Source organism: Phyllopteryx taeniolatus, chromosome 21, assembly GCF_024500385.1.
Source record: "Phyllopteryx taeniolatus isolate TA_2022b chromosome 21, UOR_Ptae_1.2, whole genome shotgun sequence".
NCBI classification, from domain to species: Eukaryota; Metazoa; Chordata; class Actinopteri; order Syngnathiformes; family Syngnathidae; genus Phyllopteryx; species Phyllopteryx taeniolatus.
The window spans coordinates 3,526,712-3,553,618 of NC_084522.1; the positions used below are offsets into that span (position 1 = coordinate 3,526,712).

At 48.9% G+C, this 26,907-nt stretch overlaps 3 protein-coding genes across 12 annotated transcripts; 1 reads left to right on the forward strand and 2 right to left on the reverse strand.

Moving 5' to 3' along the window:
• Positions 1-157: 157 nt before the first annotated feature.
• Positions 158-9,840, reverse strand: LOC133470988 (uncharacterized). 9 transcript variants are annotated; one of them, XM_061760037.1, is made up of 10 exons: positions 9,399-9,754; positions 6,342-6,376; positions 6,207-6,242; positions 5,458-5,563; positions 3,419-3,775; positions 2,536-2,691; positions 2,328-2,473; positions 1,711-1,833; positions 1,491-1,640; positions 158-830 (listed from the first exon to the last, which is right to left on the reverse strand). In XM_061760037.1, the coding sequence occupies exons 1-10, from the start codon at positions 9,424-9,426 to the stop codon at positions 612-614; spliced, it is 1,356 nt and encodes a 451-aa protein (XP_061616021.1). In that variant the 5' UTR covers positions 9,427-9,754; the 3' UTR covers positions 158-611. The 9 variants fall into 9 exon arrangements, with proteins under 9 accessions (XP_061616021.1, XP_061616020.1, XP_061616022.1 ...); XM_061760036.1 differs by having other exon boundaries at positions 6,342-6,379; positions 9,399-9,751; XM_061760038.1 differs by having other exon boundaries at positions 5,467-5,563; positions 6,342-6,379; positions 9,399-9,750.
• Positions 9,841-11,938: 2,098 nt separating this feature from the next.
• LOC133470994 (vesicle-associated membrane protein 2-like) lies at positions 11,939-15,224 on the forward strand. Its single transcript, XM_061760054.1, has 5 exons — positions 11,939-11,998; positions 12,469-12,589; positions 13,592-13,750; positions 14,677-14,728; positions 14,827-15,224. Coding segments are annotated over exons 1-5 (351 nt in total). The 5' UTR covers positions 11,939-11,996; the 3' UTR covers positions 14,844-15,224.
• Positions 15,225-16,612: 1,388 nt separating this feature from the next.
• LOC133470987 (neuronal pentraxin-1-like) lies at positions 16,613-26,893 on the reverse strand. 2 transcript variants are annotated; one of them, XM_061760035.1, is made up of 6 exons: positions 26,405-26,893; positions 23,459-24,410; positions 21,418-22,150; positions 20,502-20,752; positions 18,681-18,860; positions 16,613-18,314 (listed from the first exon to the last, which is right to left on the reverse strand). In XM_061760035.1, the coding sequence occupies exons 2-6, from the start codon at positions 24,224-24,226 to the stop codon at positions 18,105-18,107; spliced, it is 2,142 nt and encodes a 713-aa protein (XP_061616019.1). In that variant the 5' UTR covers positions 24,227-24,410; positions 26,405-26,893; the 3' UTR covers positions 16,613-18,104. The 2 variants fall into 2 exon arrangements, with proteins under 2 accessions (XP_061616019.1, XP_061616018.1); XM_061760034.1 differs by having other exon boundaries at positions 23,459-24,490; positions 26,405-26,505.
• Positions 26,894-26,907: the final 14 nt, after the last annotated feature.

Here is a 26,907-nt window from a genome sequence, read left to right on the forward strand (position 1 = left end):
AAAGGCCAAATGAGATCAAAATATGCAAAATAGCCCAAAATAATCTGCCGTTAGAAATGAAATGCTGAGCATGTTCAACGTCAAAATCGCTGACGGTCAGGTGACTTGAATCGCGGCAGCGATTGCGATCTGAATTCGATTCATTGTGCAGCCCGACTTTGTTTAAAACCCAACTTTATTCCCCACTCACAAACATTCATACAAATACATGTGTACAGTTATGTATTATGTTTTTCCCTTTTATTATAAAAAGCAATTGGATATGTTATTACTTTGTATACATTGTAACATTGCGGCGGTGCGCTTGAAGTCTTTGCCGCGTTGGCAGGAAGTTCCAGACGACGGATGCAACTTGAAGCAAGCGCTTCCTTGTTGTCGTCAGGTCGTGTTTGTCCCGCCTCTTGTGTGCGTTTGTATTGCGATGTTTTTGTTGGTTCTACTTCCTGTCCGTTGGTCTTTGGTCCCCCAAAAAACGTTTTTTTTTTTTTTTTTTTTTTTTTTTTTTTTGCTTGGTTAATATTCCACATGTCCGGGAAGGGGAGGGGCTGGGATAATATCGGTACTGATTATTGGACTTGTTGTATTGATCGTGTTGTTTTGGACGTTTTGTCTCAGTTGGTGGCCACCACCACCACGCCGCCGCCGCCCTCGTCCGGGTCGTCGTCGTCCTTCACCTCCAGCGACTGGACCAGGCACGGCGTCACGTCGAAGGCGATCCTCTCGGCCGGCGTCCCCGGGCTGGGACCTCTCGTGGACGGCGCGTCCTCCCGCAGCGGCGACGGGGTCAGAGGGCACGGCTTGGGCTCCGAGGTCAGTGTGACGTAATCCACCTGCGCGCACAGGGAGGAGACAAATCGGTCGGCTGTGTACGTGTCCAATTACGATGGCCTGGTAGCCATCTCGTGTCAGAACACAAGTGGACGAACAACAGACTGGTCATGGTGTGTCGAGCCCATTTTACAAGTGAATCAAAGTACCCCAAAGGTTTTGAGATCTTTAGAATTTGGGTCATTTTTTAACAAGCTAGAAAAGTGTCAGAGCCATACAGTACTTGGTTGAAATGTAATAATTTAGCAACAAAAACACAGTGCCACCCTTGCCACAAAAATGGTTTGACCCGCCCCATCCCTCCCACCGTATTCTGAGCGGTGAACGAGAGCTGCGCAGAAGCAGAATGCAGTGCAGTGACGTCCATATGCCAACCTTGTTGAAACTTGGATTTATGGCAATTTTTTATAACTTTTACCGCTCAGTACCAGCACATTGTTATCCTTACCAGGCCTCATTTTTTGCTGGCATTTAACCACAACAATGTTGTGTGTATTTTTACACTTTTCAAATTCATCCTGCAATCCGGATTGTACCCCCACCCATGGGCCAGTTTTGGCCCGCGGGCTGTATGTTTGACACCAGTGCCGCAAATGAATCCCGGCACCCCTAAACCTCCGATCCTCGAATCGCCGATGATCCCGGTCGTCGATGTGACTCACCCTGGCGAGTTCCTCCTCTTCCTCATCGTCCTCATCGTCGCGCCGTTCCGCGTGGCCGAAGGAGTCGACGTGCGTCGCCTCCCTGAGCGCGTCTGCCCCGCCGCCCGCCGTTTCTGCCGTACGTCCGCTCAGCTGCCCGACGATCTCCACCTGCAACGCGGACGTGGTCAGGCCAACGCGTCCGGCGACCTTTCACCCGCAGAGCGAGCGCCCGAGCTACCTGGTGCGCCTCCGCCTGCGCCGCCCCCCACAGGTCGGCCAGGCGCGGGTGCGTGGGCGGGCCCAGGCTGTGGATGGTGCTGTTGGGCGTGACTTGGAGGGAGTGGGAGGCGCTGTGCAACGACTGGTTGCCACGGAGACAGACACACAACAAGACTGGTTACCTCCTCTGCGTCGTCTTTCTTGACCTTTGGGCTTAACCCTAAGAACCTTTTCAACATGGCGTCAGACAGGGACTGGGCCGGACCGCAAATAGCAAAAATCTGCGTATAATTGACGCCCATTATAAATGCATTGAAAAATATACATATATTTTCTTTAAATCCCAAAGAAATCTTGCAAGAAGCGCTGATTAAACCATCAGTGAGCGTTTGTGGGATTGGTCCCCAAAAAAAATAAAAAATAAAAACAAATGAGAAAAATAGGAAGAAAAAAAAATCGGTGGATAGGTGAATCCAAGAGTGCCAAACTGCGAGAATACGGGGGTCTAACTGTAATTACAAAAATTGTAAATATGAATAAAACAGACGACTTTTTTTTAAGGTGCTAAGATCTTGTAATGCTAAAGTCTGAAACGGGTGAGGACTGCGTTTGCGTGTGCGGTCATGCCGGTGGCACCTGCTGCTGCTGCTGGAAGTGCAGCAGCTGCTGCTGCTGGTACTGCTGCTGCAGCTGCTGCAGCTGCTGCAGCTGGTTGTGCTGCTGGAGGAAGCCGCCCACCGTCGACTCGTAGCCCTCGCCCGGCGTCGCGCCCGCGCCGCTGCCTGCAAAGCAGCACACGCGTTGTAGACAGACGGGCAGACACGCAGACAGACAGATTGCTCACCCGCCGGCATGACGTAGGAGCCGGCGGCCGGCGAGGCGACGCCCGAAGGCTGACTGGTGATTGGCTCCCAGGCGTCGGACGAGGACAAACAGTAGAGGCCCTGCGACACGTACGTCCGAGGCCACACGTCCGCAGACGAGTGGTGGAGGACCTGGTCTGTACGTCACGCACACACACACACACACATGCAGTACTTAGTTAGCTACTTACCTGACTTATTTACCTATATATACCTACCTACTTACTTCAATACTTAACTTACTTACCTACGTCCTTGCGTATTTACTGTATGTATATATAGCTACTCGCTCACTCAGTTTGAAGTTTTCCAAAAAGTCGGTGACCCAAAACTTTGCATGGGGACGAAAGCCCAAAAATGCAAATAAAAAAATACAAATAAATAAATCTCCATAATTTCAAAAATATCTGTGTCCCTAACCAAAAATGACATGTTTCCACCTTGGGCCGAAATTCCGAATCACGCCACCACTTTGCACGTCCGCCCTCAAAACGTCCTTGCCGGCCGTCCCTCGGGCCCCCCGAGGGTGACGCTGGAGTCCAGATGGCTTTGCGGACGCGAGACGAACGTGACCCGAGTTGGCGACCGTTCGCTTCGTCACTCAGGCTTTGCACTCGGTCGTTTTGCTGCTTATCTCGAGTTCTTTTAGATGACTTGATTTAAAAATCTTTATGCAACTTCCGCTGACCACCCAGGCTAAACTTAGCTCCTCCCCGGCATACAAACATCTTAGTCTCTTAGTTGAGATGTATCACTACTGGGCTACTTTCCGAACTGTTAGCGCTTTGGTGCCATCTTGTGGCATCTGGGAGCATTGTCAAAATCGCACCCAAAAAAATAAAATAAAAAATTGCTGTGGCGCACCTCTGCTGGTGATGCTGTCCTGGTTGACGTCGCTGAGGTGCGCGACGCTGCCGCGGTCGGAGTCGGCGACCGGGTCGTCGTCCACGGACGTCCAGCCGAAGAGCGTGGCCTCGGAGATGGCGAACTGCTGCATGATGCCGGCGGCGAAGCGCGCCTCCTTCTCGCCGTCGCTCAGGTCGCTGTAGGCGTCGTTCTCCATGCGACGCTCCTTCTCCCGCTGCAGGTTGGCGCGGCCGGCGCCCCCCTGCGGCCCCGCCGAGGGCTTGCCCCAACTCTGCCACTCGATCATGTGGGCCACGCGGCCCCGCGCCATGGCGGTGGGCTTGGTCACCTTGTCCTTCATGGAGCGTGTCACGCCTGCGGGTGAACAACGCGACAACATGCGCCCGCCCGGAGGCGCAACGTCATCTTGGAAACAAGGCCGAGTGTGCAATGTTGGTGGAAAATGAATCTCAACTAGAGAAAGAAATAAAGTGGATATTTTGAGGGTGGAATGGTTTGAAAGGAAGGGGTAAAGATGTCAAATAGCTCTTAATTTGAGAATGTTACCTTGAAAATTTGGAATGGTTTGAATCAGTTGTGAAATATGGATGGATGGAATTACATTTGGCAAATATTTCCATTCATTTCAATGCAAACCGTTTCGATGGAAAATGTAGAATTGTGGATGGAGCCAACAACGGGTGAATGAGTGTTGGGTCTTTTTTCCCCAAAGAATAACAAGTTTGTACTCCAGCAGATGCCACAAACATCCGAGGTCAGCGAGAGAGCGCCGGCGACTGACACGACACCACGCCGCACCGCAGAAGCCAAACTCCACAAGGGGCGGACCGGCAGGACTGGCAGGACCGCCGGAACCGCGCGGAGAGCGGCCGGCTGACGTCCGACACGCCTGCGAGACGTGTCACTCGTTCTTCTTGGCTTCAAAGTAAGCGAACGCTTACTTTGCTTTGTGTGGCAATCTGAGGGGTCCATCAATGATGATGTCATTAACGTTAGCCGATGGAGGAGGGCGTGTGCGCGTGTGTGTGTTTTTGGAGGGGGTGCCCACAGGGGCGGCCATGTTGGCTCCGAGGTCCGCCTCCTCCGCCCGTTGCTCGTCCGTCAAGTTCCGATGGAGCTCAAAATTTGGTGGCGAATTGCGTCCAAAGCGGGGCACGGTATACACACACACTACGACCACTAACACTGCTACTGGAGGTCGTACTACTTCCACTACTATCAACACCACTACTACTTGAGAATTTCTACAATATCCTTGATTTTCATCCGTTTTTTGACCTAGTAAAACAATTCGGCGCACTAGTAGAATGGCTGTCTCGCTAAAATGTTTTATTTTCCCCCCGCTGCAATAGTATTTGACATTACTACACACAACAGGAGTACAACGACTTCTGGCACGCTAGTAAGACAACTACGTGTCACTAGTGAGGGGAAACTGTGCAAGAGTTGACAACTGCTACTAGTTCTACTAGTGGCATTTTGCATTTAATAGTTAATATCTTCACTAGAAGTGCGCAGATGTCAACTAGTGCCCAGTTTTGCCTCAGTAGTAGTAAGTAGTCGTTCTACTATTGCGCAGTAGTGGCAAAGATCTACTAGTAAGACAGAGTTGTTCTCATTGTCTTACTAGTGAGAACAAAGAGTGTACTAGTACATGGACCTTATGCTGATATTCATATTTTTTTTCTCTCTATACTACTACAAATACTACTATAACTTCAAGTCCTTTTTCTTTGCATTTCCGGCAGTGTGGATGCCCTGTTGTGGCACCACGCTGCCTCCCACAGGTCAGTCTTGGTACTGCAATAGCCATATCGCCATCGTGACACCCGCTAGAAGAGCCGTAACACACACGTGAACGTTTTTATACCATCTCGGGTGTTTCGAATCCATTCAAAATCGGAAATGTGTAAGTGTGTGTACCCCGCTTTAGTAGCCACAAAACGTCGGCGCAGAAGTTGACGAAGGAGCACGCGAGCGGCGCGCGGAGGCGAAGCGAGCAACATGGGGGAGGCGTTACCGGCACAGACACACACCTGACACACCTGTCAGAGACGACTTAGCCAGGGCGCCGATGCCGTAAGAGTTGGCCGACTTTCTCTTGAGGCTCGGCAGGATGGACGTGGTGTCCTCCATGGACAGCTGCGAGGGGACCAAAACAGCAAGACGGATGTTGGGGAGGAGGAGGAGAAGAAGAACACAAAAAGGAGATGAAGAAGACTGTGAAAGGAAAGTTAGAAAGGAAAACTCGCCAGTGTGCTAATGCTAACAGCTAAAGATAGCGTAAGAAAGACTTCATTGCAAGCAGCAGGCTAACGTGTCTAACGAGGTTAAATGAGACCGTCACGGTGACTAATTGCAAAGTTGGACGGTGTGACATCGCCTTACATTTGGCCGTCTGGGAAGAAGGACAAACAGGAAAAAAAAAAAAACATTCAAACCTACGCAAGATTGTTTGGTCATCAATGAAGCTAACATGCTAACATGTTTTCGGAGCAGCTGCTGCGAAGGGTCAAGACTCCTTCCTGTCCTGCCGCAGCGCCGCCCTCAGCTTGTCAAAAGAATTGCGCCCGCGTCAGATTGTTTGCGCCCGCGTCAGATCGAGCTGCGCAAAGACGCCGCAGACCAGCGCAGAGAGACGCAGAGAGGCCAAACAAGCGGCGACGAAGCTCGGCTTTGTTTGCTTCTCTTTCGCGCACTCGGGAGAGGACGACAAAGAACCAAGGGACGACGAGGAGGAGGAGGAGAGAAAGAAGTGGAAAGATATTGCCATGAGGAAACTCACATTGATTCCTTCCCAGGAAAACTCGGCACGGCCATGCTGCCGAGGGAGGAGGACCAGGAAGCGAGGAAGGAAGGAATCAAAAGAGGAAAGATTAAGGACATGCAAAGTTTGGGGGCAAATAATTGCAAATAGTACCTGATCTCCGTCTTTCCGCACCGGCACCGCATCGGCTGCTGGGGGCGCAAAAGAAAGAACACGAAAGATGAGCGACATCGTACGGCAGCGGCACCTTGGACCGCGACCTTCAACCTTTCACGCGCTCGTGAAGGGTGAAGAAGAAGTCGGGAAGAGCAGTCGCCGAGGATGAGGAAGAAAAGTCGACAAGAAGCGTCGACGGGAAAGAAGAAGAAGAGTCATGGAAAAAGATCTTCCCAGCGAAGATCGCATTTCACGTTTGGTCTTTCGTGTTTGCGTTGAGCGATTTGCCCGCTCTCCCCGCGTCGGTCGGGCCGCCGTTTCCCGCCAGGTTGCCGCAACGCACACCCGCCCGCTAAAAATAGCTCGGCTTTTATCGGACGCTTTGCGTCATAACCGACATCGGTAAATACCCGAGCGGGCTAATAAAACACTCGTGGTCGCGTATTCAACACCGCGCGTGAATAAATAAATCGTAAATAAATGACCACAACATCGAAACACTGCGCGTGTGTGTACACGTTTACGATTGTGTGTGTGTGTGTTAGCGATGAGGTCTTGTTAATGAAGAAGGTGCAGTGTTAGTCATGACTCTGCTGTCTGTGACTACATCTGACATGATGAACCTCAGGAGAGGTTGGAGGCCATTTGCACAACACACACACACGCACGGGGGGAACAAGGTGAGGCCGAGGGCTCTCAAGAGGCTGCTTTAAGAAGAGCAAAGCATGCTGGGAAAATCAAGCCAATCGACATGCCGGCACGGCGAGGGGGCGGGGCCCGTAGACATGCACGTCGTGGACATAGAAATCCTTACATAGCGCATAAATTGCGTCAACGTGTTTTCGTCGTCGTGTTGACGAAGACGTAATGAGTCACACACTTGTGTGCGCGCGCGTGTGTTTCAGTCAAACATGATAATTGGTGTGTGTCAGTGTTGTGTGTGTGTGTGTGTGTGTGAATCTGACAAGGAATCAGAACACTTTGCCAGCTGTCTTTTTCACGAAATCCTGCTCGCCAGGCCGCGAAACGCAGAACGCTGCCTTTTCTTGACCCGGGAAGCGCGTTTTTCATGTTTCCAAAGGCTTCTGCACTCAGCCGTGAGCGCGACGTGAGACGTGCCGCGCGATGAGTCTACAGCCGCGAGATGGGACACCAGACGGGACGCGAGACGGTTGGGAGAAGACTCAAGATGAGATGTGAGGCAGTCGAGGCGGTACTTGAGACAGGGCGTGAGACAGGATTCAAGGCGGGACTCGTACCAGGACTCAAGACAGGGCGCGAAACAAGACTCGTGACACAGGACAGGACATAAGACAGTCGGGACAAGACTCGAGACAGGACGGCAGACGGCGTGCGAGACGCGACTCGAGAGACTCGAGACAGGACACAAGACATAAGTGAGAAAGGACGGGAGACGGTACTTGAGACGAGCGGGACGGGATGTAGGACAGGACAGGAGAAGAGACAGAGCGAAAGGCACAAGCTGGGACACCAGACAGGATGTTAAACAGTCGAGAGAGGCCACGAAACGAGACGCCAGACTGTCGAGGGAGGACGCGAGACAGGACAAAGACAGCATGCAGGACAGGATTCAAAGGACAGCGCAAGAGAGAGTTGAGGAAAGGACGCGAGATCGCGACCTGGGACGAGACGCGGGACAGGACGCGAGACACAAGCTCGCGGAGTTGACCCAAATTTGCCGTCCCGTTTTCCCTCCTCCTCTCATTGACCTCCGTCTCGTCGTCCTATTATTAGCGCCGGCCGGTCGCCGTCGACCGGAAGTCGGGAGACGTTTCCCTCCGAGAAGCGGGAAATATAACCCGCGCGTCACCGGAAAGTTCTCACCGGTGGGCGGGGTTCTGACGGCTCGTTATGTCGATTCGGCATATAAATAAGAACGTCAGCCCCCCTCCTCCCTCCTCCTACTTCCTCCCTCCACGGAGGCAAGATGACGGACGCCGTTGTTTACTTGGAGAAGAAGAAGGAAAAGAGCAAGTGGGAGGAGGCCGCATTTGAAGGACGTCGAGCTTCCGAACAAAAATGGAAACCGAAGCGCCGTCAAATCGAACTGACGAGACTGAAACGTCGAACACCCTCAAACGTCGCCGCTCAATGACACACCAAGGTCAAAGCAGATCAGCTGAAGCAAGGATGATGATGATGGTGGTGGTGGTGATGACGATGATGATGTTGACGATGACGATGATGATGACGGCGATTACGACAGAGACGACGACGATGGTGATGAAAATGCCAATTACGACAAAAACTTTGGAAAGTTAAGCAGAGCTTAAGTTGGAGCCTGCAAACCTGACGGTGACGTCATAGAAACATGCCACATGCTCCTTATAAGGACATGACCATATTTGGCCCTGGACGCCCTTGTAACGGCATGTGATGTCACTTCACCTTATAAGGACGTGAACGCATTGGTCCCGTGACGCCCTTTTCAGAAAACAAACGCAACCCGCTTAAAGGTCACATTGCTCATGTCTGAGGCACAAAATTGCACCTGAACGCACCACGTTCACACATGTGCCCATGTGAGTCGCACAAACACACACACGTTTTAACACGCACCTAATCATGCACTTGTGTGTGTGTGTGTTTCCTCCTTATGCTGCGTTCAGGTTCTCACCTGAGTTTACAGGCACCAATTCTGACTCATCCTGCACTTGTGCGTGTGCGTGCGCGCGTGCGCCCCCGAGTCTCCAGTTTATGACGTGTCAGCGTGACGCGCGGGGGTGGCGGGTGGGGGGGGGGGTTTCAATGACCTTAAGTTGCATGTCAAGGCGTGGGTGTCTCTCTCTCGCGCTCTCTCATGCACGCGCACAGCGCCTCTCGTCGCGCACGTCAAGACGTCGCTGCATCCCGCATGTCTGTTCGCGCGCACGTCCACGACGCTATGGTAACACACATACACACACGGGCGCGCGCGCACACAAAAAGAGACCCCGAACGGAGCGCGAGGTGCGGTCACGTGACATTGTGTGCACCTTTAGGCCCGCGTCGTCTCACGCACGCGCACGTGACAGCGAGCGGCTTCCTGCTTACTGATGCTTCTGGATCCGATGCAGCCCATGTTGCCCTAGTGAGGCGCGCGCAGCGTGGGGGGAATCGCGTCCATCTTCCTCCTCATCCTCCTCGCCGCTCCTCTTCTCTCTCTTCCTCTTTCTCTTCCTTTTCTTTTTCTTTTTCTTCTTCCTCCGCCGTGACTGCGAGGCGGCGTGCGTGCGTGCGCGCACCGCTCTCTCCTGGCCGCGCGTCCACGCCCTCGCTCTCTGTCGTCACGCGCGCCTTTGTGCGCATGCGCGCCGCAGTGTGTACAAGCGACCGGGGAAAAAAACCAAAAAAAATAAGGCCAACGTGACGAAATTGGTTGCATAGTGGACGAAAGTGCGAAAGGTTGGAAACACGACTGGGCTCGCGCAGGTGACGTCATTTTAATGGGGGGCGGGGCAGCCTAGGGCAATGGGTTTTGTCATAGTTGGCGTCCCCCTCGGACTGCTGTCGTCAGTCACGTGTGCCGACTCAATGTTTTCCAAGTAAGACCAGTGCCAAACAACTTGGATGGTACATTTGTCATTTTTGGGGCTGGCTTGATGGAAACGTGGGGAAGGGGGGGGGGGGGCAAGCACAGTGTTAAGGGGTTACTGGCCCTCCTGGCCCCATCCTAGAACCACCACTGCACATTTTGATTTTGCGCAAGCAGCAATGTGGAGTAGTGGGTACCGTGTCTGCACTTCGGGGGTTCCAATCTGGGCTCCGGCCTTCCAGGCATTGGCTGGCGACCGGTCCAGGGTGTACCCCGCCTCTCACTCCAAGTCAGCCGGGATAGGCTCCAGCTCACCTGTGAACCGAAAGAAAACCGAGCGCTCAAGAAAATGGATGGATGGATGCATTTAGCAGCGTGCGTGCCTGGCGTCGAGTCGGCGCTAAGGTCACGACCATCACGGCAATAAGTCGGCGAAAGTCGACATTGACTCACGCCAAGACGTGAGGACAAAGACCATCGGGAGGAAGAGGAGATGAGCGAAGAGCTGACAGGAGTGAGAAATGTTTCCGCATACGAAGACAAACACAAACTATTTATAGCTGCGCGTGCGTGTGTGTGTGTGTGTGTTTGTGCGTGTGTGCGTGCGCGCACAGCTGCTCGAGTGCGTCAGAGGACGAATAAGGACGACGATGACGGTGGTCTCGCCACTAAACAGCCGGGAAACACCCAACAACTAACCCGACCGCGGCGACGTCGACTCGACCCAGGAGACTTCCCCGTCTTGCTCGCACAGTTGTCCAAATAAGAGGCCCAGCGTGCTCACTTCAAGCTGTTCATTTGTCCCTCCCACTAGAAGTTTCTTGTAAAATTGACACATTAAACAAAAGAGAGTTAAACACCAGAATGTTCAACCAAACCATATCATTTCATCTGACGAAAGACTACTAGCTTACAGTAATGGTCCTCTGCAATGTGAAATGCCATAGATGGGCTAGTATGAATTAGCCTCAATGTAATTCTGAACCTTCAAACAAGTGCTACTTGAACACACAAGGAGCAGAAACACATGCCCACAGAACATACAGTACAATAATACTCGCAATGACAATTGCTGGAGTTTAGTTGGTGAGCGTCTCTGCGTCTTTTTCTTGCTCTGAATTATGCTGCACCTCTTCCAGAAGAGCTCAGTGCTGCCTGGCATGTTGTGGCACAAAGCGGTACTACGCTGACGCGCGCACAACTCTTAAATTCAGACTTGCCAGTATACCGTGAAATGCATTCATTGAAAAAGAGCTCTTGGAAATGCGCAATTTAGCGGCGGCGAGAACATTTTGGCCAAGCAACAGCAAGAGTTCACTGTAATCATATTTGTTACCCCAAGATAAAGTCGAAGTATGAGAAAAAATAATTTATCTTACAAGATGTCTTTTTTTTTTTAAATGAAAAATTGCAACACAAATCTAAATAAATGATAAACAACTCTTAATCTTACATAAAGTTGTACGTTACAAGATAAAAAGTAATATTACAGTGAGAAAGTCATGTTTTTTTTTTAGGAAAAAGTAAATCTTAATATTTTTCTATTTTCAAGGAATTTCTTTTATATACAATGTATACAATATACAGTACATATATAATGCCTAAATGTATTTATATATATTATATATCTATTTTACAAGTCTAACAAGAAATATATAATTAAAAATGTTTAAAAAAGGATAAAGGATTGTAATCTCTTTTTTTTTTAAATAAAATGCATGAACATTGCGAGTTCATTATCGTCTCGTTTCCATGCAATAACACACTTGAGGCAGCAGGTGGCAGCACAGTAAACCCGAGCAATTGGATGGCAAAAATGATCTGAAAAATATTACAAAACAAAAGTGATCAAGAGATTTTAGTCAAGTGAATAAAATTACACTTATTGACCTGATACTTGTGTGTTATTAAATGAAAGAAGAAAACGTTTTTTTTTTCTTTTGTTTTGTTTTTTTCGTGACTGGGGACGTTCGTCTGGGTGCATTTGCGCATGCGCGGCATTAACTGCTCTCAGATTGCGTTTCTCTTTAAATCCTCGCCCCCCCCCCCTTCCCCCCCCCCCCCCCCCCGCTCGCTGTCTGTCCCGGATTGGATTATCTCATCATCGTGCAGCTGAGATGTGAGTACAGCATCATTTGATTCGTTTTGGTTTTTTTTGTTGTTGTTTAAGATTCAATTAAAATGCTCAAAGTTGATTTATGTGCCTGTCGAATGTTTTCATCCGTCCATCAAACTGCTGCGCTCACTTTTCATCTTCTAGTATTTAAAAAAAAAAATTATATTTTGCAACAATAGCAAATGTTTTTTTTTTTTATTGTTCATTTGTTGTTGTATGTGCTTTTGTGTGAATATTGTTAATCTTTGTTGTGTTGATATAATCTGTCGTTAGATTGAAGTAATGTAATGTACGTCATTGGGCCGCCACTGTCACGTGATGTGCCCTCCCACCAGGGGCGTCAAACAAGGGGGGGGGGGTCACAACTATCCCAGGACCCTGAACATTTGGGGAGGGGGTTTCAAACTCGGCCTATCTCTCCAGATGAATTTTCCCTCCTGTCGTGTCCCCCACCCCGCCCCGCCCCCTGGCAGGTCTGCTCCGGACGCAGCAGGAACCCCGGGAGCACCCGACCCCGAGGGGGGGACTCCGGCCGCGGCCCCCAACCTGACCAGCAACAGGCGGCTGCAGCAGACGCAGGCGCAGGTGGACGAGGTGAGGGACGCGTACTGTACGTCGCACATAATGTCACCTAAAATGCACCCCCGCATTTTCATGGTTCGGCATTTTGCAATTCGCCGATTGTGTCATCCTGGTGCCAAGCAACTATACTGAAGTGAGTTGAGGAGCTTCATAGAGAAAACAGTAGTGGTTTGACACCATTTGTAGCATTTTGGTGCCAAGGAACTATGTTAAAGTGTGTTGAGTAGTTTCATTTAGACAGAAATAGTTTTGATGACACCCTGTGGCATCTTGGTGCCAAAGAACTAAATTGACGTGCGTTGAGGACTTTCATGTTGACAAAAGTAGTGCTTTAAATCCGTTTTGTGATATCTTGGTGCCAAAAAAACTGTTGACATGAGGAGTTTCATTTCGACAAAAGTAGTGCTTTGTCACTATTTTGTGGCAGGTTAGTGCCAAGGAACTATGTTAAAGTGAGTTGAAGAGTTTCACTTAGACAAGCGTAGTGCTTTGCCACTGTTTTGTAGCATGTTAGTGTGAAGGTCAAGGAACTATGTTGATGTGAGTTGCGGATTTTCATGTATGCAAAAGCAGTGCTTTGAGGCCATTTTGTGCCATCTATAGACAGTTCTAATTTTGCCAAAGTTTTTTTTTAATTTTCACTATTCAAGGTGATCCCAATTTGACCTGGCATCGACGTTTGAATGCTCGTCGTGTCCGACTGGCGACTGTTTCCGTACTTTTTGCTCAATTTGCTGGAAAGGAAACTCGATGACAAAATTCCCCACCGATGTTTGAGCCACGAACGTTTCCGAGGACGTCCACTCGTGTGCCTTTCTGTGACGCTTCCCATCTCGCCGTGGCGACCTGTTGCTGACATTCGAAGCCCAGTGGCCACTTCCTGTTCGATGGCTAGGTGCCGTCGTCGACCGATTGTTACGTGTCGTCTTGGTCTCACGATGTCAAAATGTCAACGGCATGATGAAGAGGACGGTTTAAATACTGATTTTTTTTGGGGGGGGGGGTGATTTGCAGGTGGTGGACATCATGCGCGTGAACGTAGACAAGGTCCTGGAGCGCGACCAGAAGTTGTCGGAGTTGGACGACCGCGCCGACGCCCTGCAGGCCGGCGCCTCGCAGTTTGAGAGCAGCGCCGCCAAGCTCAAGAACAAGTACTGGTGGAAGAACTGCAAGGTGCGTCCACGCGCTCCTCCTCTCAGCGGCAGCCATACATCGTGTCGGTGGGCGCCATCCCTCCATGAGGCCTCTTGGCGCCGCCTCCGCAGCGTCCAATCAGGGCGGGCGGATGGCGGCTCACGGCAGCGGTTGAGTGACGGCGAGCAATAAGTCTGAAATCGCGAGCGGGATTATTGCGAGGATTAAGCAGACAGATGTGACGTGATTCCAGCATCGGCGCACAAACAAACACACAAATAACACAATGACACACGCACACACAGAGACGCACTCACGGGTCCTCTCTCACCCCGCTCGTTAATCTCGCTCGCCCCTCCCCCCCGTCCATCATCCCCTCTGGATGTGATGTCACAGAGTTGTTGCCCATGTTATATTTAGATCAGGGCTACAAGTCAAAGAGTTCTTTTTAATAATGAAATAATAATGACTTCTATATTCGTATTTTCATTTTCAAAGTGGATTACAGGAAAGTGATTGTCGCGAATTGCCAAAATTTGGGGGGAAAAAAAACATTCAAAAAACATTTGTAATAGCCTATGGATGCCACCAAGTAGTGCTTTGGTGCCGTTTGGTGGCATTTTGGTGCCAAAGAACTTATGTTGACATCAGTTGAGGAGTTTCATTTAGACAAAAGTAGCGCTTTTCCACCATCTTGTGGCACCTGCAGGCAATTACTCGCGTATTTCGGGTGTCGTCAGCGACTTGCGGATTCTCGCTATCCGCATTTACTGTAAATGCATTTTAGTTAAACCCTTTAAAAAAAAAAAAAAAATACACATCACAGGACTAGAATGCAAATTCTCAATAAAGAACGGGTGTAGACACAATCACTTGTGTCAATCATAAGCATGTTAGCCACGAGCGCCGCCCTAGCGCCGCGCTAGCGCCGCGCCGCGCCGACGCTCACTCTGTATTTCTTCTAGATGATGATCATCATGGCCGTGGTGGGCGTCATCTTGTTTGGCGTCATCTTCCGTAAGTGTCCGGGTTGACAGTGTTTCTCAACCTTTGTTACCTTATAACCAGGACACACTGTATGTGACTGACGTTTGCCCTCTTCTTTGCGTCCGCAGTTTATTTCTTCTACTGACCTGAACCCGCGACGCTCCTCGGCTTCCCCCCTCAGTTCTCGTCCTGCTCTTCACCGACGTCTTCCTCGCCGATGGGTCACATTTGGCGAATGAGGCGCGCTGACTGGAAATCCCCCTCCCCCACGCCCCCCGCTGCATGCAAAGCTGAAAACGTTTGACGACATCGAAACGTGAATTTGTGATTTCACTTGTATGCGATTGCGACTGCGTGATCTCAGCGTTGCTGTTTTTGTGAGTCTGTCTGTCCTAAAGAACGTCTGAAGGCGATATGCAATGGAAAATGGAATTTGGAACGTTTGTACAGTATACAGGTATTTGTGTGTCTGGAGTGCCTGCCCACCCAACAAGTTTAAAATTAAACTACCAAGTCAATCTGAAAATGTGCGAGTTCTTCTGAATTTTGCTGAATTGTGACGTCACAGTGGAGCGAATTATAATAATAGCTCGGCGTTTTTTTTTTTTTTTTCTCTCTCGCTGTTTTTATCGCTATCATTTAGTCATTGTCATTTAACTGTCAGGTCTCTTAAGAAGAACAGCGATCTTACAGTAATCGATTCCTGCAGCACATTGCCTACGTTACCGCTCCAGTCCAATTGGTGGCGGTAATGCGCTGATAAGCTGATTTGTCGACCGCCACGAACCACCGCCGAAGAAGAGGTAGAAGCGGCAGAAAAACAAAACAACAACAAAAGGTGTTCTTATGTAGCTTAGCTTTTCTATCATAAAATCACTCTTTCAGTGCAAAGTGCTTTCCTGTGTCGCAGGTGCAAACCGGAGAGAAACCCTTCCGCTGCACCTTCTGCGGCGAGCGCTTCGCCGTCAAGGGCTCGCTCATACGGCACAGCAGGAAGCACACGGGGTGGGGGAGGGGGGGAGAAACCTTTCTGCTGCTCCGTGTGCACAAAAGTGCTTCTCGGACAGGGAGAGCGTCACGGCGCACACGAGGACGCACATGGGCGAGAAGCCCTTCCCCTGCCCGCCGTGCGGTAAGAGCTTCTCCATCAAGGCGCACCTGCCGGCGAGAAGGCCTTCAGCTGCGACGCGCGTCACCTGAGGTTCTCGTACACTGCTACTTACCGTTTGCGCAACGGCAGCATTTTATCCAGGCATCGTAACAATCGGGGTTTACGAACAAAAATTGAAGACTGAATTTTCCTTCCAAGCATAATTTGTTCTCCCCCATTCCACGCCCCCAGTTGCAGCCCTAAATTCGAGTTACAACTGCATATTTTTGGGGGGGGTTTTATTTTAAATTATCCCCGACTATTGTAGAACATTTGGCATTCATTTGTCAACGATTGTGTTTACAAAAACAAATTGCAGAAGGGGAAATAAAACAAAGCAACAAAAAAAAAAATACTCATGGTCATTTGCTTTTTCTATAAGCGAAGGAGGTAAAATTGAAATGAAAAAAATTACAATCAGAAATCTGATTTGACGCCATGTAACCAAACCGTACATGATACAAAATGATGCTGACTATTAAAGGGCGTCACGGTACATGGGGTCCTTGCTTTCTCACAATTCTATGCCCAAGTCACTGTGTAATAATTGATCACTAACTACTCACAATTATAGTAAATGTTTGGTTGAAAAAAAAAACATTAATATAATACAAACACAGGAAAAAATAGAATAGAAAAAATGGATACGTTTTGCAGATGGATGAATAAATCGACGTTGAGCCCCCTCTAGCGACGTATGGTGGTACTGCACGCATGAATCTGAGGGCTCATCATGTTTTCAGTCGGAGGAAGTCGAAGAAGTGTGAGTTGTTTGAATATAACTTTATTCCAAATGCTGACTCCGTTTACAAGTCGACAAAAGTTTTGGCTTACTCGTGACTCTGGACTGAACTCACTGTCGTACATATTCATAAATGATTATTCATATTAACAGCCAAAGACACAAATATAAATAAAGACGCTATCAAATGTGCATCAAAGGCGAGGAAGAGGAGGAGTGAGTCCTTTTCTCGTGCGTCTTCTGTCAAGAAGCAATGGCAATAAACACATTCTTCTTATTATTATTATGATTCTTCCATAAAAATATCATGCTTCTGTCATTTGGCCCTATATTAGCATCACTTGGCATTACAATAAAACAAGATTATTTACAGCTTTTGATGTGGTCCTGATGCAAACAAACACTATCACTATGGCGACAAGATTTTAGGATAACCAGGGGTTTCCAAACTTTTCCATCTTCACAAATTCACGTGTGTGTGGTTTATTTTTTGGCATATAAATTGCCAAAGGATTCAACAATATTTTGGTACTTGTACAAAACCTTATAAAAAGTTTAAAGCGCAGCTAAAACCAGTTAGCAGATCGACACATAATCCTTCACCTCGGTTGCCTGGGCAACAAAAGTGTGCGTGCGCGTGTGTGTGTGTGTTAGCTGAGAATTAGGCGCGATCATAGGCGGACACACCAGCGGCACTAAATCCTGTCGTAAGCCACGGGTGACCGAGGGGACGTCCGCCATTAGCGCGGTGACACGTCGAGGTAAGGTTAGCGCTGACTGGACGCCTCATGTGCCCTTACGCAATCAGCTCATCCAATTACGCACGCACACAGAATCGGACCCCGCTGTCCGCTCCTCTTCACGGTCTCATCGAAAACGCCATCCGGTGTCAAATATCGCTCGAGTCTCATCATGCAAATCATCTCGATTGGAGGAAGTCAGGGATGAGATCTTCCTCGAGTATCGTAGGGTGTTGGAGAGAAGTAGGATGAGGGGGCGCCGGTATCGGGCGAGGGGGCCTCCTGGACGCCTCCCCAGCGAAGAGGTCCAGGCGCGGCCCCTCAGAGGAAAGACCCAAGACACGCTGGAGAAACGGATGCCGTATGTCGTCACGGTGGTCCGAGATGTCAAGTTACGGTTTGGAGTGGAGAGTTAGGGTGTTAAATTGGAGCAATTTGCGCTCGCAATTGAAGGTTTCAAGTTAGGGTTTGAAGTTATGGTTCTTGTCAGCATTTCAAATTAGGTTGGCAAGTTACGGTTTCAAGTGGCGAGGCCGTTCATTCCGGACCTGGCACTTCTCGCCGGGCCCTCGAGTCTTTGGTGTGAAAAGCTGGAACAAAGAGCGGCTGCATGTGGCTGTGGCGCAAGCTCAAGAGCCGCACGCCGTCCGGGACGGTGTCAACACGCTCCGAGATCCCAACCGGGTTGAATGCCCAATCAAGTACAAGTCAGCAAGTCAGGAAGGGAGCCGGCGCTCGTCCGGTCCCGGTTGGGAGAAGGCAGACGACCGGGACTCAGTGGCAGGTGTCGAAGGGGAACTCCGCCAGGCCGCCGTGGAGCTCCACGGCCTCCTGCTCCCAGGACGCCACGTCGCCCGGTAGGCGAGCCCCGCACGACGCCTGCCTGTAGATCTCCGCGGGCGTCAGGACTCGCGACCACACGTGAACGTCCGACAGTTCTCCCATGAACGACTGCGTCACGTCGAAGCGGCCCCCCATCGTGTCCTGCGCAAAAAGACCAGGGCGCGTCACTCATCCATCACCATGTACTGACTAGCATTTAGCATTAGCATTATGTTTGCATACGTATGTACCATCATTTTGCTACTGTATTTATTAGCATTTTGTTACCATAGTTCCCAGTTTTGTCAAATCTGAAAGAATAATTTTGCATGTTGTTACCATGTTTATGTATCAGCCTATTTGTTGCCATATTTATTAGAATTTTGTTACCGTAATATTAGCATTTTGTTGCCATATCTATTAGCATTGTGTTAGCATATTTAGTAGCAATTTGTTATATTTAATGGCATTTTGTCCCCGTATTTCATAGTCTCGGTTCATAGAAAAAGCGCCCCGAGGGCGTCTCACCTGCTCTTGTCCGAGAAGAAACATCCCTCCCGGTTTGATGGCGTGCCAGGCAGCCAGGTTCTGACCCGATCCTTTCCTGGCCCCGTCCTGGTACACCTCCCACACGCCGTCGCGTGTCGCCCACGTCACACACACGTGGTGCCACTTCCTGTCGCTCAACGTCACGGGCAGCGTCACCGCCTATCACAACGCACGACGCATGGTTAGAATTTTGTTTGCATATTTAGTCGCATTTTGTTACCAAAAGTGTTTGTTAGCATATAATTGTTTTGTTAGCATATTAGCATTTTGTCAGAATATTTGCGGCCTCATCAAATTTTTTTTATTTCTGTGTTTTGTTAGCATAGCTATTAGCTTTTCATTAGAAAATTTGTTTGCGTTTGTATATTTATTGGGCTATTTGTTGTCATATTTCTTAGCACTTGGTTAGGATATTTCCAAGCTTTACCAACACTGCATATTTTGTAGTATTTTTGGTTTATTATTGCATTTTCTAGCACATTTATTAAAATGGAGTATAATTTTGAGAATTTCTAGCACATTTATTGACATTCTCTAAGCTTTATTTAAAGCATTTCCTTGCCATATTTCGACAAAAATGGTGGCATATTTCTTCGTATTTTTTGTTAGCATGTTTAATAGAATTTTTAGCCATTTTTAGCACATGAATAGCATGCTTTTAGCACATTCCGTTGCATTTTGTAAATGATTTGATAGCATATCTTGCTGCCTTGTCAACACTGCATATTTCTAGCTTCAATTAGCATTTTTGTCAGCATTTTGTTTGCATATTACTTTGGTTTAATCTGTCCACTGAATATTTTACCAGTAGTGCTGTGGAACGCCATTATTAACATTCAGTTATCTCATGTAGCTGTAACAGTGTCATTAGTGGCGATCTTAAAATGTGTCAGTTTCCAACAAATTCGGTGCTTCCGGTTGAGTCTCTTAGCGGCGAGCAGTTAGCGGCTAACAAATTTGGCTGGTTATCTAGGCCGCTGCGAGTCCAATGTTCCCTGCGGTAGCTCACTGTCACAAGTGCGGTGTGTGTATGTGTGAGTGTGTGTGCTGTTGTTAACCAAGCGTGAGACAAACATGACGCTCCTGACAAACAATTGGGCCAATCAATTAGGCTTAAAAGGCTTAATCGCTGCGTTTTGTTGGCCAGGCGAGCTCAACCGAAGCTACGAATGGGGGTAGCAAAAAAATAATCTAATACCGGGACCCGCCTTCCGTTTGGTGGACAGATGAGCCAGCGCTTGTCAGGATGAAAGATTAGCATGCTAACACAGTCATTAAATAATCCAAACATTCACCATCTTTGAGTTGGGTGACCGGATGAGGCTAATCTGCATGGATGGACGCCCTTCCCCCCAAAAAAAACTACACGTAAAATGATCACAAACAAAGTGAGAGGGCAGTGTGGTAGACTATTTGTTATACAATTCAGGGGTTCCCTTTTTGGAGGTGGCATGTTCCACCCGTGATTGTGTGAGGCCCAGTCCATTCTTTATCTGCAGTATCTGTGCTCTGCCCATGACTGGCAACCAGTCCATAATTTGTCATGCCCTGATATTGACTGGCGACCAGTCTGTTAATTGGCTCTACAGGCCTTGCAGTTGTCTGCCAACCAGTCCATTGTTTGTCTATATGTGCCCTGCGATTGATTGGTGACCAGGCCAGGGTGAAACCCGCCTCTCACCCAAAGTCAGCTGGTGTAGTATTTAGCTCCCCCGCCTTACTGCCCTAATGGACCCCAATAGAAAGTGAATGGATGGGACACATTGAAAGGCCACTTAACAACAGATTTTGATCGACAACCTTGTCGTTCACCAGCAACTCCATGGGATTGGCCCCCCACTCAATGAGCACCAGTTCGTTGGCCTGGCCCGGCACGGCGTAGGAGAAGGGCGTCCCCACCCCGGGGCCTGCGCCCGCCTTCATGCGCAGGCAGATGGTGAGGGCGAAGATCTCTGTCACCAGGGAGCGCTTCATTCTGGCGTACATGTAGTTAGTCCTCATGGGGAAGTCCAGCAGGAAGGCACTGGAGCTCTTCAGCTTCTTGTGGCCTCCTGCTGACACCAGGGGTTCACATTTTATGTCAGGTAAGATGTAATTCCATACTTTAACTTATCAACAAGGTGTACCTCAAGGTTCAACTCTTAGCCCATTTATTTTTTTGTGTTTTTGTCAATGATATCCTCTGAATGTTGTGTTCAACTTTATGCAGATGATACAGTTATATGTACAGTGGTTTGTAACTTGCCTTAGTCGCTCAAATTCCAAATTTTTCCATTTACAAGCTGTTGCTTGGTAGATTTGCAAAAAAAAAAAATCAGATTTATGAGCAAGCTTCATTTCCGCCGCTGCTCAAGTGACGTGAAAAAAATGGAGAGCAACAGTTGCCCATGTACTTTGAGACACTTTTTGAACGTGACAGTCAAATGCAAAAATAGAAAATGAAGACATTCGGAAGGAGTACGGAGAACATGCTAACACTCACCCACCCGACTGACTCTAGACTCCTGATGTCATTCACTAGGCCACGTTCCCTCATGTAACTAACTAATTCAAACGGCATACATCCAAAACCTAATTCCTTACAGATAGAATCAGGGCTAATTACGTTCACCTGTAAATGTTTAGTGAATTTTAAGTTCATCCTAAAATGTTACCTGAAAGCTGCAAATCTCTGAACGTTTTGTGAGTAGTGTATATGGCATGCTACCATGCTAACCGTGCTCAGAGTGGCCGTGGTGCAGCTGGCTGAGGACGGTTTCCAGTTTGCTGTGTCCGCTATTACGTGCATTTGTCTCCTTGCTGCTGAAAGGAAGTCGCCGAGGGAGGTGATCGCCGCCATTATGGTCATCGTGGTGATCGTCGTGATGGTCGTCACGGTGATCGTCGTGGTGTTCGTCATGGTGATCGTTATGGTGTCCATACACGTCGCCGTGATGGTTGGCGGAGCGGCCGGAAGGGCGACTGCTGCTGCTGTGCCAGTCGTGGTGTTCGTAGTGAGGATCGTGATGGCGAGTGCGGTGGTCACTGTGGTGGTTGTAGTGACGGCTCCCATGGTGACTGTTGTAGTGGTCGTCATGGCGACTGTTACCATGGTGGTCATCACGGTGGTCATCGTGATGATCAGTGTAGTGGTTGTCACGGTGGTGGTCATCGTGGTGATCGTCATGGTGGTTGTCACGGTGATGGTCATCGTGGTGGTCGTCGTGGTGGTTGTCACGGTGATGGTCATCGTGGTGGTCGTCGTGGTGGTTGTCACGGTGGTGGTCATCGTGGTGGTCGTCGTGGTGGTTGTCACGGTGGTGGTCATCGTGGTGGTCGTCGTGGTGGTCGTCGTGGTGGTCGTCATGGTGGTCCCTGTAGTAGCTATGCAGCTGCTCCTCCAGAGCGTTGATCTTGCGCTGGAGGAGTTCCCTCAAAGAGCTGGAGTAAGAGCTGGAGGAATTCCTCGTCTGCACACACAAACATTCAGAGTTGAAAAAATTCACGTTGCGCTCCACAAAGGACAGGAAGAAGAGTTCCATTGCCGTGTCTGCTTCACAGTTCAGAGTTTCGGGTTTCAAATCTTGGCTAGTTGACTATCAAAGTATACAATACTCGATACACGGCAGTAGCTCCTCTGTAAGGACTTACAGAATCACGGTTTGAGTCTCGCCGCAGACAAAATGTACAAAAAGAATGGCAACTAGTTGTTGAAGAGATGCTCGTCTGCTCCTGACTACTGCCCTTGAAAAAGGTTTGCGTGGGTTTTCTCTGGGTACTCTGGCTTCCTCCCGCATCCCCAGAACACGTTGGGTGAATTGAAGACTAAATTGTCCATAGGTGTGCATGTAATGTGTGAATTGTTGTGCCGTGTGATTGGCTTGCGACCAAAGTCAGCTGGGATAGGCTCTCGTTCACCCACAACCCAAATGGGGATAAGTGGCATAGAAAATGGATGGGTGGGTGGATCTTCCTCTTTCCTCTCCCTGGCTCGCCCTCATCTTCCTCACCTGAAAATCCGGCTTTGTTCCCTGCCAGCGCACGCTGCAATTAATAGCCTCGTCAGGCGGGATGAAGCTAATTGAAGGCGACGCTGGCTCGCGCCCCTCCCTCAGGGAGGACGGCGGTGTGGCATCCTGTTCGAGAAGGGCGGTAGCGGGGAGTCAATCCTGGCTCGGCTTCAAGTTTGCCTCTCACCTTTGGGATCCAAGCAGATTCTTGGCAGTATCGCCTGAGCCCACCAGACGTTCGCAAGAAGCCTCTTCAAGGCTTTCCCTCGAAAGCTTCAGAGGAGCTCGGATGACCGATCTCGGGTGATCGGTTTTGTGAATTCTGCTCGTGAAGTTTGACCCAGACGTTGACGCCAACAGTGCATCTCATTTTACACCATGTCATGAAAATTGTACTATTTATACCATATTACGATATTATTTCTTTCTATACATTCATTAGTTCCTTTTCTTTTGTTCCAACCTCAACATTCAGAATTTATACAGACAAGCCCTGTGTTACAGATTGGAGTCTGACAAGGTAACTTAGCCTGGTGTCCCGAAGGATTGTTTGCACACACACAGTAGCCTCGACATCGCACACATAAATAAAATGAAGGTCTGTATAAATTGTGTCCTGGGAAGCGGCCCAAAACCTTGCTGCACTTTGCTCCTTGAATAAAAGCAACAAAAGATGATCACTGAACTTCAGAAACTATTTCTCTATTTCAGAAATTCCACAATATGTCTTAAGTTGAGTGCCATCTCACTTCTAAGTTCTGGCCTCACCTGCAGGTTCTCCAGACGCTCCTTCAATGTCTGCAAGGTTTTCCCAGTCTGCTCCGGCGAGAAGGAGCCGTGTTTGCCGTACGACTCCCGGTGAAGGGGATTTGACCTGTGGGAGAAGTGGTGATCGCTGTCGTGATAGGACCCGTGGTGTGAAGACGGGCCGGCGCGGTGGCCGTCGTGATGGTCGTCATCGTGATGGTCGTCGTGACGGCTGTTGTGGTGATTGTCGTGATGGTCGCTGTGATGGCCATTGCTATGGTGACCACCGAAGCCCTCGCACAATGTGAGTTTGGCGGTGAGCTCCCTAATGGTCTCGCGCTGGTCCAGAATGGTTTCCTTCTGCCTGACCAGGCTCTCACGGAGGTGCAGGATGGTGGCTTTGGCTTCATCCGAGATCAGAATTCTGCGGTTGTTGCCGGCGTGGCCGTTGGCGTGGCCATTGGTGCCGGGGCCGTGGGGAACACCGGGTGGGGAGTAGCAGCTGGGGTCTGCTTCTGGAGGGATGGGAATGCAAACAAATTTGGGGCTAGTGCCATAGTCGTGCTCCATGCCAAGCAAGCTCGCCGAAGCTTCAGAGCAAGACAAGAAGTAGCAGACGACCAGTGAGCGTAAGGCGAGGAAGACGACCGAGGTGGCGCCGCCTCGTTGCTTTGCAGACAAAGTCAGATGACTGACGCCTCTCGCCATGTTTGATTTGGGTCCAAATGACTCCTCGAGCGATGACCTGAAGGTCCTGCGAGGCTTTATCTTTGCGGGGAACAACACCATGGATCATTTGGAGCGCGAGGAGAGCAAAAAAAAAAAACTAAACAAAAAAAAAACGACCTTTCACAAATCCTTGTGCTACCACACTGGCCTCCAATGTTGATCTTGAGACATCCTTCCTCGGTTCCCGGGAACAAACGGCAGAACCTCGTCCACCCAGGTCATCGGGCTTTGCCTAGAGGACGTCCTGTGTTGAGCAGCCAAGATTAATCCATTTAAACTTGGCCTCCAACCATCACATCGCAACACAAGACTCAGCACGATTACCTGCATGTAGGACACACAAGACAAGACACGCACACTTCAGAAGTTACACACACACATCAAACACAACACAAGTACTTATACACAAGTCAGGCACTGAATTTGATGTTGATGTTTGTGTTCTTAACAATCAAAGGAGCCGACCAGATTACAAAGAGATTACGGAGGAGGTGCTGATAAACTTTGGACAACAACAACAAAGTGGACCACAGAGTAATCAGTTAGTATGATGCTACCTTCAGGAGAAATTGTGCCGTAAACCAGTAACAAGGTTTCATGAAGGCTAATTGAGGAGAAAGTCACACACACACAGCAGTGCATTTTTGTGTTGATGTGTGCCTTTAATGGGGAGGCGTGGCCTAGTCAGGAGCTCTGATTCCAGCTCTGGTTGGAACGTCTGTTCCATGCTCCTTGCGAGTGTTTTCATTTCGTATATTTGTGCGTTTGCCCGTTTGTCCCGTTCAATAAAGGGCTCGCGACACTGAACTCTGAACTCGAAAAAACGAGTAAGGGAAAGGTGCCGCTGTAGAAACAATCACCTAAACAACATCCTCCACTAGTTTTGTACTTTTGCATCAGGTTTCCGAGGTGAAAACTTTTGATGAGCTGGTTGCCAAGGATCGGGACAACGACAGTGCCAAACACAACAAACCGTTGGGCCCTCGAGAGCTTTTTTACGGTGCTTTGTGCTCAGGTTGCTAATCTTACTCTGAGCGCCGCTGTCTGATACTTCAAGACAACATTAGCTCAGACTTAGCAGCCATAATACTGAGCTGAGGCACGCGGCCTCGCGCATTAGCGACGCGACGCAACTTCACCGACATTTGTGCTTCTTCTCGCATCTCAGTGTGACTTTATGTGCCGTTTTCATTTCAGATCAAGCCACTTTGTTAGACTCTGAAATTTGATTTATTTCAGTCAAACGTTCGTGTTCAAATCTGATTGGCTTTGGATAGATCGGGTGGATACTCACTCAACATTCATCCAACCGTCCATTTTCTATACCGCCAATTTTCCTCGAACGTTTCGCAAATGAGCTGGAGCCCCATCCTAGCTGACTGCAGGCGAGAGGCAGGGCCTGTCACCAGCCAATTACAACCAACCATTATTCCATCCATCCACCGGGAGGCGGGGTACACCCTGAACCGGTCGCCAGACAATCGCAGGGCACGCATAAACAAACAACCGTTGGCACTCACATTCACACCTACGGGCAATTTAGAGTCTTCAATCAACCGAGCACGCATGTTTTGGGGATGTGGGGGGAAACCATGCAAACGCCACGCAGGCGGGGCCGGGATTTGAACCCCGGTCCCCAGAACTGAGAGGCAAATGTGCTAACCAGTCGTCCACCGTGCCGGTTATTATATAACATTTATATGCAAAATTTAGGTGTTCAAGGGCTCACTGAACATTTACATACAAAATGTTTCATCATTATTATTTGAAAATGTATTCACCTCATGATGTCATTGGTTAATATATTGTAAGTAACAAAACAGGTAGTAGTAGTAAAATAATCATAAAAGCATGAGCATAATTGTCCAAGTCATTTTTAAACTATTGTCACAATCTCATTAAAAAATACCAATGTGTTCGTGAAAATGTATTTCTTTTTTTTCTTTTTTTGTCTGTAAATTGTCAGTCGTCCAGGTTAAAGGTCATTCACAAAGGTTAAAGCAAAGAAAATATTTGTTGAATTTGTTGCTTTTTCCCCCCGAAAATGTTTAAAAAAGACTTTCAATTTGACTAATTAGGCTGACGATATCATTTGAACAATTTGTTTTGTTACATGATTATTCAATTGTAATGCAAGTTTAAAACCAAAACTGAATTATTTGATGATTAAAATGGAAATGTTTTTCTGCTAATGTCCCACAGACATAATTGAAGGTGGAGGCGAGCGTTCCTTCCTACCTGCTGGCGAGCGGATCCTCAATCCATCCTGCACAACGCTGATCAGCTTGAGGAGGATTGCTGGCTTGAGCTGGATAAATTTATCTCTCTCTCTCTCTCTCTCTCTCTCTCTCTCTCGCTCGCTCGCCGCAGTCAAGCCCGACCTCGAACCACCGTGCGAAGAAAAACGTCAAATGGACGAGTCACCATTGCCATTCACTGGTGGGGCACATATAGACAAACGCGCCTTCACGCTCACGTTCACACCAGTGGCGAATTTTCTTAACGTGCGATGAAGCTGACGTGTTTTTGGAACGCGCGGGGGGAAATGCAAACCACGACCCCAACACGCTGCCAATCTTATTTATTGATTCAGTCGTCACCAAACGTGACGCGATCGTTTCTCGTTTGATATCGTCGATGACGTCATCCGGAGCCGACGACCTCGCTTGGACGTGTCGTGTTTTGATGCTTCGGCACGCGTGTCAAGAGTGTCGAGATGACTTCAGTGCTGACTCTCAAAA

Excerpts from the sequence above, each read along its gene's own strand:
- LOC133470988 (XM_061760036.1), bottom strand. The coding sequence starts at position 9,426 with ATGGGCTGCATCGGATCCAGAAGCATCA. Across the intron at positions 3,776-5,457 it reads GTCTCTGACAGGTGTGTCAG|GCGTGACACGCTCCATGAAG; the intron begins GTGTGTGTCTGT and ends GTTCACCCGCAG. Across the intron at positions 2,474-2,535 it reads CTCCTACGTCATGCCGGCGG|GCAGCGGCGCGGGCGCGACG; the intron begins GTGAGCAATCTG and ends GCTGCTTTGCAG.
- LOC133470994 (XM_061760054.1), top strand. Across the intron at positions 12,590-13,591 it reads CGCAGGCGCAGGTGGACGAG|GTGGTGGACATCATGCGCGT; the intron begins GTGAGGGACGCG and ends GGTGATTTGCAG. Across the intron at positions 13,751-14,676 it reads ACTGGTGGAAGAACTGCAAG|ATGATGATCATCATGGCCGT; the intron begins GTGCGTCCACGC and ends TATTTCTTCTAG.
- LOC133470987 (XM_061760035.1), bottom strand. The coding sequence starts at position 24,226 with ATGGTGTTGTTCCCCGCAAAGATAAAGCCTCGCAGGACCTTCAGGTCA. Across the intron at positions 20,753-21,417 it reads CCACGGCCACTCTGAGCACG|GAGGCCACAAGAAGCTGAAG; the intron begins GTTAGCATGGTA and ends TGGTGTCAGCAG. Across the intron at positions 18,315-18,680 it reads TTCTTCTCGGACAAGAGCAG|GACACGATGGGGGGCCGCTT; the intron begins GTGAGACGCCCT and ends CTTTTTGCGCAG.